The 20,362-nt window shown below is 36.4% G+C and overlaps 2 protein-coding genes across 3 annotated transcripts; both read left to right on the top strand.

Annotated features, from left to right (window-relative positions):
- Positions 1-15,952: 15,952 nt before the first annotated feature.
- LOC121267008 (aquaporin TIP1-1) lies at positions 15,953-17,299 on the top strand. The gene is made up of 2 exons (XM_041170891.1): positions 15,953-16,558; positions 16,671-17,299. Exons 1-2 carry the CDS (start codon positions 16,175-16,177, stop codon positions 17,040-17,042), a joined length of 756 nt encoding a protein of 251 aa, XP_041026825.1. The 5' UTR covers positions 15,953-16,174; the 3' UTR covers positions 17,043-17,299.
- A 1,298-nt stretch (positions 17,300-18,597) lies between these two features.
- LOC121267009 (aquaporin TIP1-1-like) lies at positions 18,598-20,042 on the top strand. 2 transcript variants are annotated; one of them, XR_005940964.1, is made up of 3 exons: positions 18,598-19,186; positions 19,293-19,729; positions 19,917-20,042. XR_005940964.1 is itself a non-coding variant. In XM_041170892.1 (2 exons), the coding sequence occupies exons 1-2, from the start codon at positions 18,803-18,805 to the stop codon at positions 19,662-19,664; spliced, it is 756 nt and encodes a 251-aa protein (XP_041026826.1). In that variant the 5' UTR covers positions 18,598-18,802; the 3' UTR covers positions 19,665-19,738. The 2 variants fall into 2 exon arrangements, 1 of the variants encoding a protein (XP_041026826.1); XM_041170892.1 differs by lacking the exon at positions 19,917-20,042 and having other exon boundaries at positions 19,293-19,738.
- The last annotated feature ends 320 nt before the right edge of the window (positions 20,043-20,362 follow it).

Below are 20,362 nucleotides of genomic sequence, written 5' to 3'. Positions count from 1 at the left end.
CATGGAGACCATCGAGTGATTCACATCAATTTGCTCATAAGGAGGGGTAATTTTCGTGGATAGCAGGGTGATAACTCTAAAGCATTAGTTCCTTATACACCAACAAAGAAAGTATCATTGATGCAAATGGATGAGAAGCGACGGAAGGGCCTATGTTACCATTGTGAAGAAAAATGGAATCCTACTAATGTTTGCAAGCAACCTAAGCTCTATTTGCTTCAAGGAGGAAAAGAGAGTGCTGATGACAAAGTAGAAGAAGAATTTTATGATTCTAAGACATCGATGATAAGGGAGATCCTAACTCAGATGCTGCCCTTGAAATTTCACTCTATGCAATAGCAAGAACTCCAAATGCTAACACCATGCATTTGGCTAGGCAGATCAAGGGTATTTCAGTGGTGTTATTGGTCGATTCGGGGAGTACCCATAACTTCCTAGATCCATCCAATGCCTAACAAGCTAAGCTTCAGGTGGGGAGATCGACCCAACTTTCAGTTCGTGTAGCTAATGAGGAAATTATCAAAAGCACGGGGGCCTATGCAGCAAGCTGGAATTGTCGGTGCAAGGTAAAACTTTGGGCCCGATTATGTGGGATTTCTCAAAACTATGCATGCAATATTTCTGGGAGGGCAAGAAGGTTTGCCTATGGGGTATTCCACTTAGCACTTTGTCATTTGAAGGAAGTTCTAAATGGTTGAAAACTAAAGTGACTAAGGGCAGGGGTTATTCTTACAATTATTATCTGAAAATTGTGAGCAATCTCAAGTTTAAGCTAAGAGGGACCTGCAAGCAGTGCTGGGCAGATTTTTTGTAGTATTTGAAAAGCCTAAGGGCCTTCCACCATCACGGCTACAAGATCATAAAATAATTTTAAAAGAAGGAACCCCACCAATTTCTACTCAACCCTACCGTTACCCCCATTACCAAAAGTCAGAAATTGAAAAAATAGTGAAAGACCTTTTGAACTCAAGAGTAATAAGGCTGAGTTCCAGCCCATTCTCTTCACCCATTCTGTTAGTCCGCAAGGCGGATGGAAGTTGGAAATTGTGTGTTGACTATAGGGCTTTGAACTAGCACACGGTAAAGGAAAAATTTTCAATACCAGCCATCAATGAACTGCTGGATGAGTTGTTTGGTGCTGTGGTGTTTTCGAAATTAGATTTACCATCCGGTTATCACCAGATTCATGTAGTACTAGAGGATGTTGCAAAAACAACATTTCGCACGCACGAAGGACATTACGAGTTCTTAGTAATGCCCTTCGGACTGACCAACGCCCCAGCCACTTTTCAGGGCTTGATGAACGAGGTCTTTAGGCCATTTTTGAGGAGGTTCGTCCTTGTATTTTTTGATGACATACTCATTTACAGCAGATCGTGGGAAGATCATTTAGTCGATTTGCAACGGGTCCTTGAATTATTACAACACAACCAGTTATTTGCCAAGCAATCAAAATGTAGTTTTGGGGTCAAGGAAGTTAATTATTTGGGCCATGTTATTTCGGCTGAAAGGGTGCAAACAATTTGTTCAAAGATTAGTTCGATGCTCGAATGGCCTATACCAAAAAATATGAAATCTTTGATAGGGTTTCTTGGACTAACCGGCTACTACCGGGAGTTCATAAAGAACTATGGCATCATTGCAGCACCTCTTACCGCCCTTTTAAAAAAGAATTCTTTTCACTGGACCAATGAGGCAGCCCAAGCCTTTAGCCAACTAAAAGAGGCAGTTTCTAATCCTCCTGTTTTAATACTTCCTGATTTTTCTAAGCATTTTACAATTAAATGTGATACTTGTGGAGTGGGTATGGGTGTTGTTTTAATGCAGGAAATAAGATCTATGGCTTATATGAGCAAGGCGTTAAAAGGGAAAGCACTGTTGCTGTCCACGTATGAAAAAGAACTACTAGCCTCAGTCACAGCAGTGCAACGATGGAGGCCTTACTTGTTGGGTCAGTCCTTCATTATTAAGACTGATCAACAAGCCTTGAAGTTTTTACTTGAGCAAAAAATAGGCACGGCAACACAACAAAAATGGCTTACAAAACTCATGGGGTATGATTTCTCCATAAAATATAAAAAAAGAGCAAGGAGAATAAGGTTGTAGATGCCCTTTCAAGAAGGGATGAAGATAAGGAACAAGGGGAGCGGTATTTAGCCATGGTGTCATTTCCCACACTAGATTGGCTAACTGAATTGAAGCTGAGTTATTCTTCCTCAGCTGCGATGGTGGCTTTACTGGACAGGTTGCAAAACAAGCTAGAGGTTCCTGACGGTTACTCTATTCAGCAAGGTATTATTTTGAAGCATGGTCGTATTGTATTAGTACATGATTCTAATTTCAAAACTAAAGTCCTCGATTACATTTATGTTAACCCTCATGCGGGTCATACCGATTACCTCAAGACATATCAAAGAGCAAAAAGGGATTTTTTCTGGCAGGGAATGAAGAGGGACATAAAGAAGATGATTCGAGAATGTGATATTTGTCAAGTAAACAAGACTGAAACCGTGCCTGTTCCTGGATTATTGCAACCTCTACCCATACCTAGCCAAGCTTGGTTAGATTCAGTGTCATCCTAGTGGTAGTGGTCGCTACACCAAATATGGACATTTTTTTGCTCTAGCACATCCCTATATTGCACAGCAAGTGGCTCAACCTTTCATGGATGGGGTATTTAAACTACATGGTCTCCCTAAGACAATTGTTTTAGATCGTGACACAGTATTCTTAAGTTCTTTTTGGCAGACTTTATTTACACTACAGGGGACCACATTGAGTTTTAGCTCAGTTTATCATCCTCAGTCGGATGGTCAGATAGAAGCACTCAATAAGTGCCTTGAGACTTATTTAAGGTGTTATATTGGCACTAAACAGAAGAACTGGAGTCGTTGGTTATCTATGGCTGAATGGAGTTACAATTGTTCGTATCACACAACAACCAAACTCTCACCTTTCGAAGCATTATATGGGTATTGTCCACCCAGACTGTTGTCGTACGTACCAGGAACATCCTCTACCGACGCTGTTGATCACCTGCTAAAGTTTAGAGAAAAGATTAAGGAACTATTAAAGGAAAATTTAGAGTGGGCTCAGAATCGCATGAAATTGTTTGCTGACCGTAAAAGAACCGAAAGAAACTTCGAAGTGGGTGATTGGGTTTACCTACATTTGCAACCCTATCGCCAGAAATCAGTAGCACTCCGTCGGTATCTAAAGCTCTCCCAGCAATTTTTCGGACCTTTCCAAGTGTTGGACAAAATAGGGACTGTGGCATATCGTCTGAACCTACCACCATCTTCAAAAATTAATCCGGTATTCCACGTTTCAAGTTTGAAGAAAAAGCTAGGGTTTCAGATCCAACCCTTACCAACATTGGAATTCCAACTTCTGAGCCATTGCTGAATCAAAGAGAAGAGATTTATGGAATTAATGAATTTAATGAAAACCCATCAGGAGGTTTTTGGATCTTTGTGTGGGAAGCCCTTCATGATACAACCCTTATGATTCTTATTTTTTGTGCTTTTCTCGCTCTTCTTGTTGGCATAATTATGGAAGGATGGTCGAGGGGTGCCCATGATGGCCTTGGAATTGGTGTCTGCATTCTGCTTGTCGCCATAAGTGATTACAAGCATCCTTGCAGTTCAAGGATTTGGACAAGGAGAAGAAAAAAATCATAGCTCAGGATGGATCATCCCATATGCTCGTGAGTACTGTTGGAATGAGAACACAGTGGGGTAAACTGATGGCTACTCTCTATGAAGGAGGAGATGATGAGACCCCATCGTAGGCCAAACTTAATGGTGTAGCAACCATTATTGAATAGGCCTATGTTTTGCTGTTGTTACATTTTCTGTTATAATGCAAGGCCTGATCAACCGAAAGCTATAAGAAGGGTCCCACTTGATCTGGTCTAGAGATGATGCAATGGAAATTTTTTGATCCTGCAATTACTGTTACAATAATAGCGATTGTTGTTACTGAAGGACCTGATCTTGCCTTCATGCCCCACATGGAAGAGGCCTTTCACCTTGTGCCTTAGTTGTTTGTGGAAATGTCTATTAAGTTGGAATTTAAGACACTGAAGGAAATAATCCAATGTGTAGTTCTTGTATTCTTATTCTGGCAATCAAAGCAACCAACTCACGTTGAATCCGTCTTGAAGAGTGTGTGTATATAAATCCCTCCAATGTGGACGACTATCATGTGGAGTCAATCTCAAGGTGAGTAGCTGACCCCAATGCCAGTGAAGTATATTACAGGTTAATGACGAGGTTCATGATGAATCAAAGCAAATACACATTGGACAATGTGTTGAGTGAACTCTCTTACCCATATGTTTTTCTTTCAAGACTATTTGTTTGGGCCGTGCAGAACATGGTGTAGAAGATGGAAATTTGATTGGATCACTAATGATGAGCTGGAAGTTAATAATTTCCAGTTACAAAGGAATCATGGCAACCAAACCGCACATTGTGGACAAGGTGCTTCTATAGGGGATGGTTTGTCACAGTACGCGAATGAAGGACATGAGCTATCGGCCTAGGGCCAATTTAATTTCATTTACAATTTCAAATTCAACATGTATTTGGACTATAAGATAGCTAATGGGCCCTGGGCCTTAGTTTTATTTTCTTTTATGTTTTTTTCTGTGTTAGCCAGGGCCCATGTAGGGGTCATCTCTTTTATGTAAAAGACAAGGGCTCTAGGATTTGATTCATTCAAAAAGTTAATACAAATGATATTTCTCTCTCTCTTATCATCCTCTTCCTTTCTTTAACGGAGGAGCTCCCCTCAAAATGAGCAATTTTAGTATATTTTTCTTTAAGTAACTGAAGGTGTGTTACATATTATCTTTCAGTGAAGTTCTCAAACTCTAATGGTAGTGCAAATATTATATCATACATTTGCTGCAAGAGTGAACGGACCTTATATAAATTATATTGAACAAGTACACGATGCTAAAACTTCAATTATGAGATGTAACACATATCAATATATCTATGAAATACATTATATGTAACACCCCGCCAAATCATGGCAAGAAACCATAAGGATAATTGGGCTTTGAAACAAACCCATATCATGTTGAGGATCATAGCTAGATAGGTAGTGGGCATAAGTAAGGAAAAAGGATCCAACTCTTGAGAATAAAGCCTAGAATGGGCCCAAGGCAAGGCCCAAAATTAAAGCCCAAATTTGTGGCCCAAATCAAAGCCCAAGAGCCCAAATTGAAGCCCAAAAATTAGACCCAAATCAAAATGGGCCAAGGCCCAATTCAAATCCCAAAAAACTAGACCAACTTACAAAACTTAGGGCCAAAGTTGCCCAACTTGAAGACCAAGCTTAGGAAACTTGCACCTCACCCTTACCTTGAGATTTCAACACTTGGTGAATCTAAAGGGCGTTTTGATTGAACCAAGTGACACCCAAAACTTCTTGGCTTGCAAGTTTCACCTTCCACCATGAATTCAAGAAGACAAGTTCTAAATTGGTATGACAAAATTTGACAAAGACCAAAGACAAAATAGCACAAAAGCTATGAATCGGCTACTTGACCTCAAATCACTTCTTTTTGAGAAAATTTCCTGAAACCAAGTCTCTTTCTCTTTAAATTTGATTAACCATTAGCTAACCTAAACTAAGACTAAGTACCAGCACATGTCATAACCATAGGGGACATGTCAAAGCAGTGCACTTCACACAAACAACTCACCAAGTGCAGATGGATACCCTTCAACACATGTTAATTGTTGTTTAACTCAACTTGAATGAAATTTATGAGACAAGCACAACCTCACCTCCAGAATCATATCTGAAAACTCGGACCTAGAATAAGGACAACGGCAACAAGCCCTTACACATTCACAAGAGGAATGGTACACTAGACATCAATCAGGTATCATCATCACTTTACACCATTCAATCAAGCAAAGTCAGTCCATCTTTAGGCCATATGCAAAATAAGGGAGTTCAAAGACATTACTTCCATTTGACCCCCCCACATATTTTACTTGGCCAAGAGTTGAATAAAAAATGATAGAAGAATCTAAAACACCCTTCTCGGCAATGACACACTTGGCATCAAAACTTGATTTATTTTCCTCCCATCTACCACCAAGCCTCGAACCTCTCAAATTAGACTCAACACATGTTACCTTAAGCAAGGAAGGAGTACTAACTCATGTCGTGACCTCTAGCAACATGTCAAAGCCGTGCACCTCACTCCAAGCACCATTGAAGGCAATCATGTATCTCTTGAATGAAGCCATCAGTTTGAGTCAAGTTTGAATGAAACTTTTGAGTTAGAATAGCTCTAATGTAAGATCATTGACGGAATTTAGACATAGTTTGAAGACCTATGCTACATCATTATACACATACAAAAGAGGAAACAAAAGCACCTAGCATCTAGTCGAGTATCATCATGCACATACTTACAAACTATCTTCTATTCACACTCCAACATCTTTATTCCCAAGCAAAGACTGAAGTTCCAAGGCCCTCAGCCATCACTTAACACATAATCCTTTGCTTGACCGCAAGAGTTTGAAGGAAAGTTGAGTTGAGAATGGAAGAAGCCAAATGGCTTTTCTTGGCCGCCAACACTTACTCACCTCTCTTCCACCTCTTTCACCAAGAAGCCAAGTGTTTCTCACTCTCATCTCTCCCTTACACAAGAACGGATCACCTCTACACCTACTAAGCCTTTAGAACCAAACTAGCTAGATCAAACAAGAGGTTTTAGGCAATGGTTTTGATAGGTATAGGGAATCCGATCATAACCTAGCTATGCTCATAGAAACTTGTTCACACTTCAAAGAATCTTACTCCTACATCCCACATATTCAAAAAACCGTCACCCTTAGGTAGACAAGATATTCCCATAGCTTCACATAAGAAAACAATGGGAAGAATCATCATAACCCCTAGTCGATTACACCATGATGAACCTATGGGTGAATTGTCAGATGAACCATGCTACGTCTTATTTCTTGAATGTTTTTCTCTTTCAAATGAAGTCTATAAATAGCACCCTTTATTTATTACTTTAATCCACACCAAGTTCAAGAGCACTTAAGTTAATAGAGGGAAAAACTCCATAAGGGATAAGAGAAAGAGGTATAGTTGAGCACCTGAAGGAAGTGAGCTTTTAATGTATCCAAAAGCCTCTAGTCGGTAAGTAACCTATCTTGATATCTTGTTGGTTGATGAATTGATATGTTAAGCGTGAATTCTTGTTGTCATGATGAGTTTAAATTCAAGTTTGGAAATTGTGAAGTAAAGGAATGCATGCTTGAGTTAGGTTTTGATGTTAGCATGAACAAGCTTTTGCCAAGTGTGATATATGATTATATGTGTTATGATATGAAGAGATGAGTCTAGTTAAAAGCATGGAAGGTCAAGTAAGAGTTGATATTGTGCAATAAGAAGCATGCCATGAGTAGCATTTGATATCTTGGATTGATCATCATGCATTATCTGGGGTTCTACTAAGTTTAGGGAATGATGTTCTACAAGCAAGTTTCGGTTTATTAGTGATTTAAGAATTGCATCATGATGTTTTGGTTAAGTTGCATATAAATGCATTATCATTATATTAAGGTTTAGCTTAGATAAATTTTAAGTATTATAAACATCACATGAAGAACCCAGTTTAGTAAGTGTTAGTTTTGAAGCATCATATAGGTGATAGCATGGTCGTTGGAATTGATTTCTTTGTGATACTAGTAGCATAATGGCATGCCATGGTTTAGATAGAATCTTTCATAGTGAGCACTTCATTCAAGATGCATGAGAGTTATATACAAGTTGAAGGTTGAAGTTATAAAGTTGCATGGTTTGGTGGAACTTTGCAAAGATTACAAGTCAAGTGCTATTTAGGTAGAATATAGCTTTTAGTGACTATTAAAGTTCTAACTTTCATTATTGACTATTAAAGTTCTAACTTTCATTATATCTCTTGTTTCAGACACCTCACCTCCATAACTTAAGAAATTTGTAAGTTGGCCTCTAACTTACTCTTGGATAATATTTATATGACTTTGTGTAAACACTACATTCATGTCATTAATGTTATTTTGAGCGTAAAATGTTTTATGATACATGACGAGCAGTCCGTCACTTACATGACATGTGTTGATTATTTGTCAAATTTTCATGAACATGTGCTATTGAGCATGATACATGAAAATATGTCAATTTTGCATAAAGTATGTTACCTTTTACAAAGAACAGCACATGTAATAAAATATGTTTTGTTAGGAGCATAGCATAAAAAATATTTTTATCACAACCCAATGCTAGGATGGGGGAATATCCTAGTGCAACTCCTCTGTCTACTCTAGAGTAATTAAAAATAGATTGTAACCCATTAGTTGACGAAAACAATTAATGAACTTTGATTGGTTTCTCTTTAAAGAATTGGAGGGCGTTATCGAATTATGGCACCTAACACTAGTGGGTGCAAACAATGAATGAATACTCATACTATGGTTAATTCGAATGGCCTAAGTATCTATGTATGATCAATGCATTGAAATTTTCTTGCATAGCTCTAATGACCTTGTCTCAACTAGAAGTTGGGCTACTGTAACTATTAGGTACTCACAGTGTAAAATGGGGAGTCGTGATGATACCATATGTTAAGAAAGAAAAGAACTAAACTAAAAAGAAGTGAGAGTATGAAATGTTCTCTGTATGAAAATGTGATTCTGAGTTTTCTGAAAGATTTTGAGAAATCTAGATTAGAAACAAATATGATTCACTATATTAGTCCCAACCACCATTCTATTCAAGATGATAGAAGTTGTAACAGGACAAGACGATGGTGATGAATGCCAACACCATATTTGTCATATATTAGTCCCAACCACCATTCTATGAGGATAATTGAGTAGGACCTAGACCTGGACTGTCGATTAGAGTTAATGGTGACGTTCTTGGAAATAGTCTTGTTCGTTATTCAGTGCATCCAAGAGATGCTCTGAATATATCTCTTATTTTAAAAACCTCCAATCAACCACAACTTGGAATAAGGAGATTATTCTCCATTTCTTATACGAGAATAGTGTTCATATCTTACATTATGGACTATTAAGCGAGCCATGAAAATATGTTAATTAAGTGATGTTTTTAGTTTATTATGGTGCAAAAATTTTACAAGTCATATTTCCGTTGCAGTTATTACATACCGCTAGACATTATAACTTGCATTAAATGTTATTTGTCATGATCGGGCAGTGTGCATTCGTGTATTGCATATCCTAATGCTTCAAGTCTCCGTTCAACCACAAGCGAAGGTTGGGGGCATCAAATTATACACTTAGTGGAAGTTTGGTAACAATTCTCATCCCATCACATTTCCTTCCTAAATATCACTCAAATACAAGCAACTTCAAACTAAACATTACAATTTTTGAAACTAATCATTATAACTTTCTCAAACTTTTAAAGAAAAATAATTCAACTTTTTCAAATCCCAAAAAGAAAATTATATTAAAAAATTATATTCTAACAATATTTTAACTATATAATTTTTTTATTCAACTTTTTCTCTCCTTTCCAAAAATCCAAAAAATATTTAACTTAAACTATTTTATACTATTCACAAATCATCTTACTCTCATCTCATCTCATTCTCCAAAAATCCCTTTTTTAAAAAAGAAAAAAAAGAGTTGGGGCCACATGTCCAAGAGTGACCCCTCCCCAATTCTATTCATAAAACCCTCACTTATGGCGGAGGATAACTGTAGTTATAACAAGCACTTGGTTACAAAACCAAAACCAAAACCAATAATAATAGGAAGAAGCCCCAAACAAAATTAAGCAAAACCAACATCAAACAAAATTAAGGAAATCTAACATGAGTAAGCCACATTTTATCCGTCTTCAACATTCCTTTTGGTAAGTAAGGAAGTAAAGAGAAATCCTCTCATATCATATTATTACCGCCAAAAGCCATCCGAGCCAAAAAATCCACAGGAGCATTGCTTTGTCTATACACATGAGAGATAGAATAGTTCAAAGTACCAAGAATCTCAAGAATTTCTTCTCAAAAATCTTCAAAATACCAGAGCCCACAACAAGCTTTCATCACCCACTGGAAAACAATCATATAATCAAGCTCAATATCAACATTAACAAGATTCAGGTTTTTTCACAATCCGTAAACCAAAAAGGAGTCACATCCCTTCGGCGTAGTTACTAGATCTGAGGCGTGTCATGTACGAGGGGTATGTAGCCTTATGTTGCATATCCCGATGTTTCAATCACCGTCCAAGCAGGGGTTGGGGGCGCCACACTTAAGCCCATAGTGACCCCATATGACCTCCAAGAACGATGGACGAGACAAACAAAGACTGAGGTTGAACAGGAGAAAGTTGAAGCACGGGATAAGTACATTTAGCCACTGCCTAGAAAAACAAGCTAATGCTCCCCATAATCTTTTCAGCAGGGGCCGCTTTGGAGATCAGGTTGCTCACTTGAGTTCGATCCACATCAATTAGAACAATAGGCATCACACCAGGTTGTACGGGTATGAGACTGGAACTACTTGCCACCTCGATTTTAGTCAGTTTCGGAATGGATTTCAAAGCTGAGGAGGAGGGTCGTAACCTCCCGGAATCAGAAGCTTTGGGACTAAAGTAGGTGTACTATGAAGGCACGACTTGAATTTTTCATGAATTGGGTACATGATTGGGGACAATAGATTTGTACTACAATTGGCATTTAGTGCGCGACGGACGTGTATACATAAAGGATTATGAGATATGTGAAGTATAAGACTAACCAAAATAGTAAAGGATTAAAATCTTTGTTTGACTAAATGATTAAGGATTAAATGAGACATTGATGATGTGAAGGATAAATATATAGGTTTGTAGCAAGCATTGTCGATGAAATTTTATTAAGACGAAGGATTATAAAAATCTGCACTACAAGAAAAATGAATATTTGTGACGGATTGATTGCGACGAGAATGACTATTTACGACGAAAACAGACTCATTTTAATAGAAAATAGTTATTTTCGTAAAAAATAACTAGTCACAAATAAGTAATTTTCTTGGCGTGCAGGTTCAATATTAATATGGTTAGAATATAGAGAAAAGCTATTTTGCCTCTCCAAATGTACCGCTCAAGTATACCACTTGCCAATTTTTTTTTTTTTTTACCTTAGTGATTAAGGAAATAATTTTAAGGGTATTGGAGTATTTTTCTTATTTTTTAAATATATTTAAATATATTAAAAAATATGAAAAGGAAAAAAAAAAAAAAAAAACTCAAAAGTTGAAAGCGGTAACGTTGAGCGAGCTACTTTAGACAACAGAATAGCCTAACTCTAGAATATATAATGACCTGCCTCTCACGGATCGCTCGATGGCTTGTCACATGGTCCAAAAGCAGGCCTCTTGGAAGTCAGTCTCCTCACCATCTTGCTAGGACTCTACTATCAAGCAATGATGCTACTTATAATAGGCTTAGAATAAAATACGAATCAACAGCATTCAAAATTAAGTACACTGGTATAAGTTCTAAGGAGAGCAATTAATAAAGTAATGTTTCTGGAACATCTCTCTCTAGAAAAAAACCTCTCGCTTCTTTCTAAACTCTTTCAAACTTAGATCTGTGAAAGGGGGTGGGAGCTTCGGCTCCTCCCCTCTTTTTTCTTTTTTCCTTCCCCTCCCTTCTCTTCTGTCTATTTTATTTTGTGTAGTGTTTTTTAGTTTTGTTTTTGTGTTTTTCAGGCCAAATAAAGGAGGATTGTCGTTCGAGTCTTTCCAGCCATCGCCTTTCTACACGCTCCCCACCGAGATGATGCCCAGCCGCCGATCTTCAAGACCACCAAATCTGGTATCCATCAGAGTGGAGCGTAGCCCGCACGCACAGGACGAAGTTTCTGGATCTGTCAGCGCGTGGCCATCACGCGCCTCCAAGGAGACCTTTGCCGACACCACGCTTAGTTTCTCTAGACTCCATGACTTCGGGGCTTCCAAAATTGTCCGTCAGCTTTCCTCCCCTAGTGACCAGTGCCCTGCACGTGCCACTTCCGAAGCATCGTGCACTGTTCATCCGTTTTTTTTTTATGTTTCTCTATTTGTTTCGTTTTCAGTGTTTTGCTGGTGTTTTTTGTCTGTTTTTATGTTCTTTGGTTGACCCGAGTGAGGTGTTGAGCCTTTGGATTGAACGCAATCTGGGGCAAGAACTATTCGAGAGTGGTGGGCAATGTCACGGCTGGGGATCGTGCGACCAGTGCTCACGCGTAGGTGCTGCCTATGCAATAGAGGTTGTTTTGTCCGTGCGTGAGCTGGGTGCTCGTGCCGTCAGGGCTCGAGATGCCGATGTTTGCAATAGGCTTGACGTTCAAGGTCACACTAGTGCTTGTGATTTTGTAGTTTAGTTGTTAGTTAGTAGTTGTTTAGTTGTTAATGGGTTTTATTTGTATTTTCTTTGTTGATTTTATTATTTAATAAAATAGAAATAAGCTATTGGATTTAGTGTCCATAGCAGTGTCTTATACTTTTCCTCTCTAAGAGGACAAATGGGACCTTCAAGTTCTGTTTTACAGAGCGCTTTCTCTATTTGGAGAGAGTTTGTTGAGAAGTTAAGACAAAATCCGTCACAAAGGAATTTGTGTGTGGGGAAACCCCAAAGCTAATGCGTAGTTTAGCTTATAGTCTGGATTTTTCTATGTATTGATAAGTCACAGTTGTAACTTCGGTTCATTAATAAAATAAGTATGTCTCCATAAATAAAATAAAATAAAGACAGAGAGAGAGAACAATTAATGTTGGTGTTGACCGTGTTGTATGAGCATATGGAATTTGTTCATTTCTAGTACTAAGGGAAATCAATCAAGGTTTTTAGCTCACAATAAAACTAGTCATTAATTACTGGAAAATTTTGTATTTTATGAGATTTTTAACTAAGAGTATTTTTAGAATTATTTTATGTAATTTATTAATCTTTAATCAGCTTGCTTATGTGGCACTCTGAAGACACATGTTCTAATTAGTTTACACGTGTCATTCATTAAAAAATGCTTGACGAGAAGGTTGTTAGAATTTTTAATTGGTGTTGGATGGAATGATTTATTTGCAAAGTTTTGAAAACCTAAAAAATAAAACGTAAAAATGGAGCATTCAAAGAATTTTTTACAATCTAACTAAAGATTAATAAAGAACAGATTGTACGTTTAATCCAATTAGAATTTAAGGATAAACTTTATTGCTTCTTGAAACCGATGGAAATTTGGAGGAGTAATAAAATAAAATAATGCTAGTATGTCTTTTTATTTTGTATCTTTATTTTGACCGTTTATATATTTAATTTTTTTTATTAATTAAGAAAGTGACTATTTGTATATGAATTTTTTTATTATTTTTTTAAAAATATTAAAAGATATTAAAAAAAATGTGAAAATAAATAATAAAAATAAAAAAATTATCTTGCATAGATAATATGTCCACTATTAGGCGGCAGCCTAACATCACTTAAAAAAAAAAAAACCCATACTCCCATTATTAGATATCCGTAAAAAGAAAGGCACTGTTAATGATTCGAGATCGTATACTTTTGTTTTTATATTTTAGTACACGTGTTTATACCCAATCCAAGATTAGTTTTATTAGAAAATGCTAGCCAAACAAATAAAACAAGGCCCACAAGACATGTTTCCAGTAACTCTTATGGGATAATGTTTGTTCAGTTCTACGTAAAGGCCGGCTTAATATTAAAACAATGACAACGATAATGAATGAGAAATTACCGCCACCGGTGCAATTTTTCGACGTTTGCAAGTGTAGGTCATTCATGTTGCACGGTTGATCTGGTCAGTGATTATAGGAATTGAAAAATGGTTGCATTATCATCAAATTTATAAACTATAATACGTTAAAATTATTTTATAATTTGAAATATTATATCAACATACGTTAGTCTATAATTTAGTTTTATAAGATATAGTATAAACTAAAAATTTCAAACAAATATTCAATTCTACTCCTATCTATTAATGGCAGATTTAGTTATACAAAATTAAACTATCTCATTTCATATAATTATTAAAAAAAATTTAAATTTTTACACAAAATATAATAATAATTTAACTTTTTTAAATTTTAAAATAAAAATTATATTAAAAAATTCTATTATAATAATATTTTATTTAATTTTAATAAAAAAATTTCATCCCATTTCATTTAGACTGTGTAAGGAAAGAAAACCTAAACCTAATAGTTTAACTTACAAACAAAACATACGAGAGTTGTATAGCACTAGGCCACTAGCCTCTCCCACTAGAGTTCACATGGGATGGGCAACGACTAGTGCCCCCTTGTCAGCATCAAGCATTTTTCAAAAAGAAAAAAAAAAAAAAAAAACATATATGACATATAATGGCAATTTTATTGGTCGACACTCAAATTCATATATTAATATATTATATTTTATATTTTTATTATTGACTTTATTTGCCATACACTTTTTTTAAAAAGAATAAATTTTTTTATTTACACACTTTTTTTTTACTCAAATAAATTATTTACTTTTTTAAAATGAGTACATAGCGAAACTTATGTATCTATGAGATTATAACTGTAAATATCATTTTTTACCGTTTATATTTTTGCAGTTGGATTTATCTACATCAATAAGTTTTATCTATTGGATCTAGTAAGAACATTCAAGAAGGCGCTCTCTTGCGACTTCCGATGTCAAAATCGATCCAATATCCCTCCCCCACTACGAACCATCGGTCATTTCCATGGTTGCCGCTGATATTGCCCTCTTCCCATTTGAAAAAAAAAAAAAAAAAAAGCTTTCCCTTTCATTTCTTTCATTCTTTTTTAATAAAGTGGGTTCACAATATTTATTAATAACTTAACGTTACTCAAAAAATTTATTAGGACAATTATAATTTATAAGAGTTACAAGAGTCATTATATATATATATATATATATATATATATATATTTCTCTCCATTAAAGTTCGGATAAAACTCTAGGAAATTTAAATATGTGGAACACAATGTATTCCAATTGGTCAAACTCTCAACTATGATTTTACACCTTAATCACAAATTAATGTGACTATTTTTAGGGTGAGTTAGGATATGCAATACAAATGAGATGAGATGAGATAAGATGAGATGTTTTGTTAAAAATTGAATAAAATATTGTTAGAATATAATTTTTTAATATTATTTTTATTTTGAAATTTAAAAAAAAAAATTAAATGATTTATTTTATTTTTATATGAGAATTTAAAAAAATTATAATAATTAGATAAGATGATATAAAATATTTTGTGTATCCAAATACACTCTTAACTTGTCTAAGTACGGATGTTTATTAAGAAGCTCACCCAAATCTTTTGTACCCGAATTCTTTCGCACCTTTTATTCTTATAGTTAAATAGTACTTGCTTAAAATAGTTATCAATATTATTCTTTGGATTTCTTTTGAACAGTAAAATGAGATGAAACGAGATGAAATGAGATGAGATGATTTTTAAATAAAATATTATTAAAATATTATTTATTAATATTATTATTATTTTAAAATTTAGAAAAATTAAATTATTCATTATATTTTAAATAAGAATTTAAAAAATTATAATGATAAGATAAAATAAGATATATTGAAAATACTTCTGTATTCAAAAACGAATGATGTGATTTATTAATAAGGAAATGATAATTTTTTCGCTAGGGGTTCCTGCTGGTAGCTCCTGTTGGAATTTTTTTATTTATATTTTACTTAATGATTAATGAAGTATTTTTTATTAATATTATATTTTTTATTTTTTAAAAAAATATTTAAAAATATTAAAAATACAAGTATGGTAAAGGAAAAAAAAGTACACGTGGCAATAATTCGGCCAGCTAATACCATAGTGCCCTGCTGCAGGAATAGATATGGCGTGATGGCAAGATGCTGGCCCACAAATGTGAAAGCTCCAGAAAAGTAACGTAAATAATTATTCTAGAGTATTTCACAGCCTGTCCTCCAAATACCTTTCTATTAACCTCTATTAATTTTCCTTCATTCTACACCGGAGACCGTCAATATAAGTGCAGCACAAGCTAAGAAGCGGAGACCAGTACCTAGAAGCAAAACGCGCAACTGTCGTGAGCTCAAAATCGTCCGGTTCGATTTCCATCCAGACAACCATGCCGATCCGGAACATTGCTGTGGGTAGGCCCCAAGAGGCTACTCACCCGGAAGCCTTGAAGGCTGCGTTGGCCGAGTTCATCTCTACGCTCATTTTCGTGTTTGCCGGCGAAGGATCCGGCATGGCCTTCAACAAGCTCACAGACAACGGCTCCACTACCCCAGCTGGGCTTGTGGCTGCTTCCCTAGCCCACGCTTTCGGTCTTTTCGTCGCGGTCTCGGTCTCCGCCAATATCTCTGGTGGCCATGTCAACCCGGCTGTCACCTTTGGCGCCTTCGTAGGTGGTAACATCACCCTCTTGCGTGGCATCCTCTACTGGATTGCCCAGCTCCTCGGATCCACCGTTGCTTGCCTGCTTCTTAAGTTCTCCACCGGCGGCTTGGTGAGATCATAGTCATCGATGGTTTTATTTATTTCCTTTTTTCATTTCCCTAAGTTACAGAGTGTATGTGGTTGTTTAATCGTGATTTGGGCTTCGTTATTGTTCATGGCAGACCACCAGTGCTTTCTCTCTGTCCGCAGGAGTGAGCGTTTGGAACGCCTTCATCTTCGAGATCGTAATGACGTTTGGTTTAGTTTACACAGTCTACGCCACCGCTATTGATCCAAAGAAAGGTAGTTTGGGAATCATCGCCCCCATAGCAATCGGTTTCATCGTGGGAGCTAATATTCTGGCAGGCGGTGCGTTCGACGGAGCTTCAATGAACCCGGCCGTGTCGTTTGGGCCCGCCCTAGTGAGCTGGTCCTGGGAGAACCACTGGGTCTACTGGGCAGGGCCTCTCATCGGCGCTGGGATCGCCGGAATAGTGTACGAGTTATTATTCATAAGCCACACTCACGAGCAGCTGCCCCCCACAGACTACTGATCGAGCAAAGAAACAAACGGTGTCTCATCATTTTGGGTATCAAATAAATAGGGGCGCGGCTTTTCTTGCTGTACGTACTTCGTCTTAGAGTTGTGGTTGTGTTTAGTTTGTCAATGTAACTGTCGGCCATCTTTTCCAGCATCATCGTCAATGTCATAACCACTGTTGTTTTCCCTGGAAGTCATCTTTGTGATTCTGAAGCTAGGGTTGTGCTTTGTGTTATTTTGCTTCTGTTGCATGATTGATACCAGTTCTTTATAATTTCGTCTTTATAACACTGTTCTTTCTTTTTTGTTTGCTCTGCTTCTTTTATTATTGCTACGTGGGGGTAGGTTGAATCGCCCGCGTTAGACAAAATGTTGTCAGTATTGTTACACATCAGCCGTTCGATCTTCAAGAGTTGTGCCTTTCGTTTCTTTTTTTTTTTTTTTTTTGGAAGGATGTTGGAGACAATAGGCCTTCCGCTGCTCCGCATTATGATTAGAGTTTTGCTCTGTTTAAACAAATTTGCGTACCGATCTACGTAATAATACTGTACTTTCATATTTTAAATTTAAATTATTATTATTTTTATAAAATTTATTTTCTGACCAATCATACTAAATAAATATTAATGCATAATCATTTATTATTAGATTTTTTCATTTTGTTACGACGGAAGGAGCGTAATAGGAATAAATATTGGCCCATTAATGCTTTAACATACAAAACCGCTAGAGTTCCGTGCTTTGAACGTCTCTGTCTCTTTAGTGTGTATATAACTATATATATATTCATAAATATATATATATAAATTATAGTGTTGCTAGGTTGCTCTTCAAACGTGCTCCAAAAGTGTCTTAATGTATTTTATTTATTTATTTTAAATGAAAAAAAAAAACACAAACACAAATTCATTTGTAGTAATTTTTTTAAATATTTATAAAAAATAAAATATATTAGAAGATATTTTTAAAACATATTTAAAAAAAATTAATATTTATAATTTTAAAGTATCATGCATTAATATAGAGGGCAACCACGTATTTATCTATATATATACACGTCATTGTTTCTTGGATCCCGAGTTTGTCATTGCCGATAAGGCTAGTTGATTTGATGAGAATTTAATTGATTTTATTTAATTGATTTTTTTTGTTACATTAACTACGTAAATATGTTTATATCTATTGATGTAATTGAAAATAATATCTATTGTAGAATGGAGATATGATTATTTTCTTTTTGCGTGACCAATTATATATTATAGCAACTGCGTCTAGCACAACGGAAGCACCGCAGATTTGCTATTCATCCCAACAACACTACAAATACATACGTACATATATACATAAGAAAAAATTAAAAGAGAAAAAGCCCTGAACTTCCAAAAGTTATTCAAAGCAAGAGCAAACAAAGTTCCTCTAATACCACATGTTACAAATACTTATCAAAAAATAGGCCACATGCTACATTTCCCTTATCCAACATGTACACGTGGCAATAATTCCGGTAACTAATACAAAATTGCTTTGCTGTATAGATCAGGAATGATGGGTAGATGTTCTCCCACACAAAAAATTAATATGAAAAACCAAAGAGTAAATTGTTATCCTAGTATAGCTCAGCCTGTCCACCAATCACACAAGTTGCAGGCAGATAGTAAGGCCTCGTCACGTTCAATATAAGTGCAAGTGCACCAGCTGAGAAGCGGAGAGCAACACCTAAGTCCTCAAACACACAGCTTAATTATCCCCCTAAATCCTCCGGTCGAGACAACCATGCCGATCCGGAACATTGCCGTGGGTAGGCCCCAGGAGGCCATTCACCCGGACGCCTTGAAGGCGGCTTTGGCAGAGTTCATCTCGACGCTCATTTTTGTGTTTGCCGGCGAAGGCTCGGGCATGGCGTTTAACAAGCTAACGAACGACAGCTCCACTACCCCAGCTGGGCTTGTGGCCGCTGCCCTTGCCCACGCTTTCGGTCTTTTTGTCGCTGTCTCAGTCTCCGCCAACATCTCTGGTGGCCACGTCAACCCGGCTGTCACCTTTGGAGCCTTCATCGGTGGTAACATCACCCTCTTGCGTGGCATCCTATACTGGATAGCCCAGCTCCTTGGCTCCACCGTTGCTTGCCTGCTTCTTAAGTTCTCCACCGGCGGCTTGGTGAGATTATAATCATTGATAATTTCATGCTCAATGCTGCTTAACACAATACTTTCATAGTTGTTATCTGATTGTAACTTACATTTTGTTATTGTGCCTGGCACAGACCACCAGTGCTTTCTCTCTGTCTTCAGGAGTGAGCGTCTGGAACGCCTTCGTCTTCGAGATTGTGATGACTTTTAGTTTAGTTTACACAGTCTACGCCACTGCACTCGATCCAAAGAAGGGTAATTTGGGAGTTATCGCCCCCATTGCCATCGGATTTATTTTGGGTGCTAACATTCTAGCGGGTGGTGCGTTTGATGGAGCTTCCCTGAACCCAGCAGTTTCGTTCGGTCCCGCCTTGGTGAGTTGGTCCTGGGAGAACCACTGGGTGTACTGGGCTGGACCTCTTGTCGGTGGTGGACTAGCGGGAATTGTGTACGACATCTTTTTCATCAACCAAACTCACGAGCAGCTGCCTCCGACAGGCTACTGAAACAATAAGAAACAGCGGATCATTATTTTGGGCATTGTATGAACGGTCGTACGCATTTAATCAAATCCTTTCAAGAAAGAATAATTCTACGTGTGGTTTTAGAGTGAGCAAGTATTATATAGTCGTTTTATAAAAGAATAAAATTTATTATTAAAAAATTATTAATATTTTTTTTATATGAATCTTATATTTATTTACTTTTTTTAAAATAATTATACGATGCTTACACACTTACGATTATAACTATCATTTCTTTTTTAATAATTTTTATGTTTAGTTTTTCTTCTTACGTACATCTTTTTTATACCATTGTGATAAGCAGCAATGCTAAGAATTTATCCATGAATAATGATAACCATATTTCTCCTTATAATATAAGACTAATTATAGATATAGTCGTATAAGATGCGCAAGCGTCTTACAATCGTTTTAAAATATAACAAAGTTTATTATTAAATAATTAATTTTTTTTACGTGAATCTTATATTTACTCACATTTTTTCAAAAGAAATTACGTTACGTTTATATAATATTTTACGATTGTAAATATTATTTATCATAATATAATGTACAATAACAAAATAATCTCATGATTTTAACATGATCATAAATTATAAATTATGGTAGTCGAGAACAAAAAGGAAAGGGTTAGAAAGAATAAGAGATGATAGAAAAGAAAATCATAGGTCATTTATGGT

The sequence above is a fragment of the Juglans microcarpa x Juglans regia genome, chromosome 5S, assembly GCF_004785595.1.
Source record: "Juglans microcarpa x Juglans regia isolate MS1-56 chromosome 5S, Jm3101_v1.0, whole genome shotgun sequence".
Taxonomy (NCBI): Eukaryota; Viridiplantae; Streptophyta; class Magnoliopsida; order Fagales; family Juglandaceae; genus Juglans; species Juglans microcarpa x Juglans regia.
The sequence above is the reverse complement of the archived record's forward strand: the minus strand, read 5'-3'. Positions and strand labels throughout refer to the sequence as shown.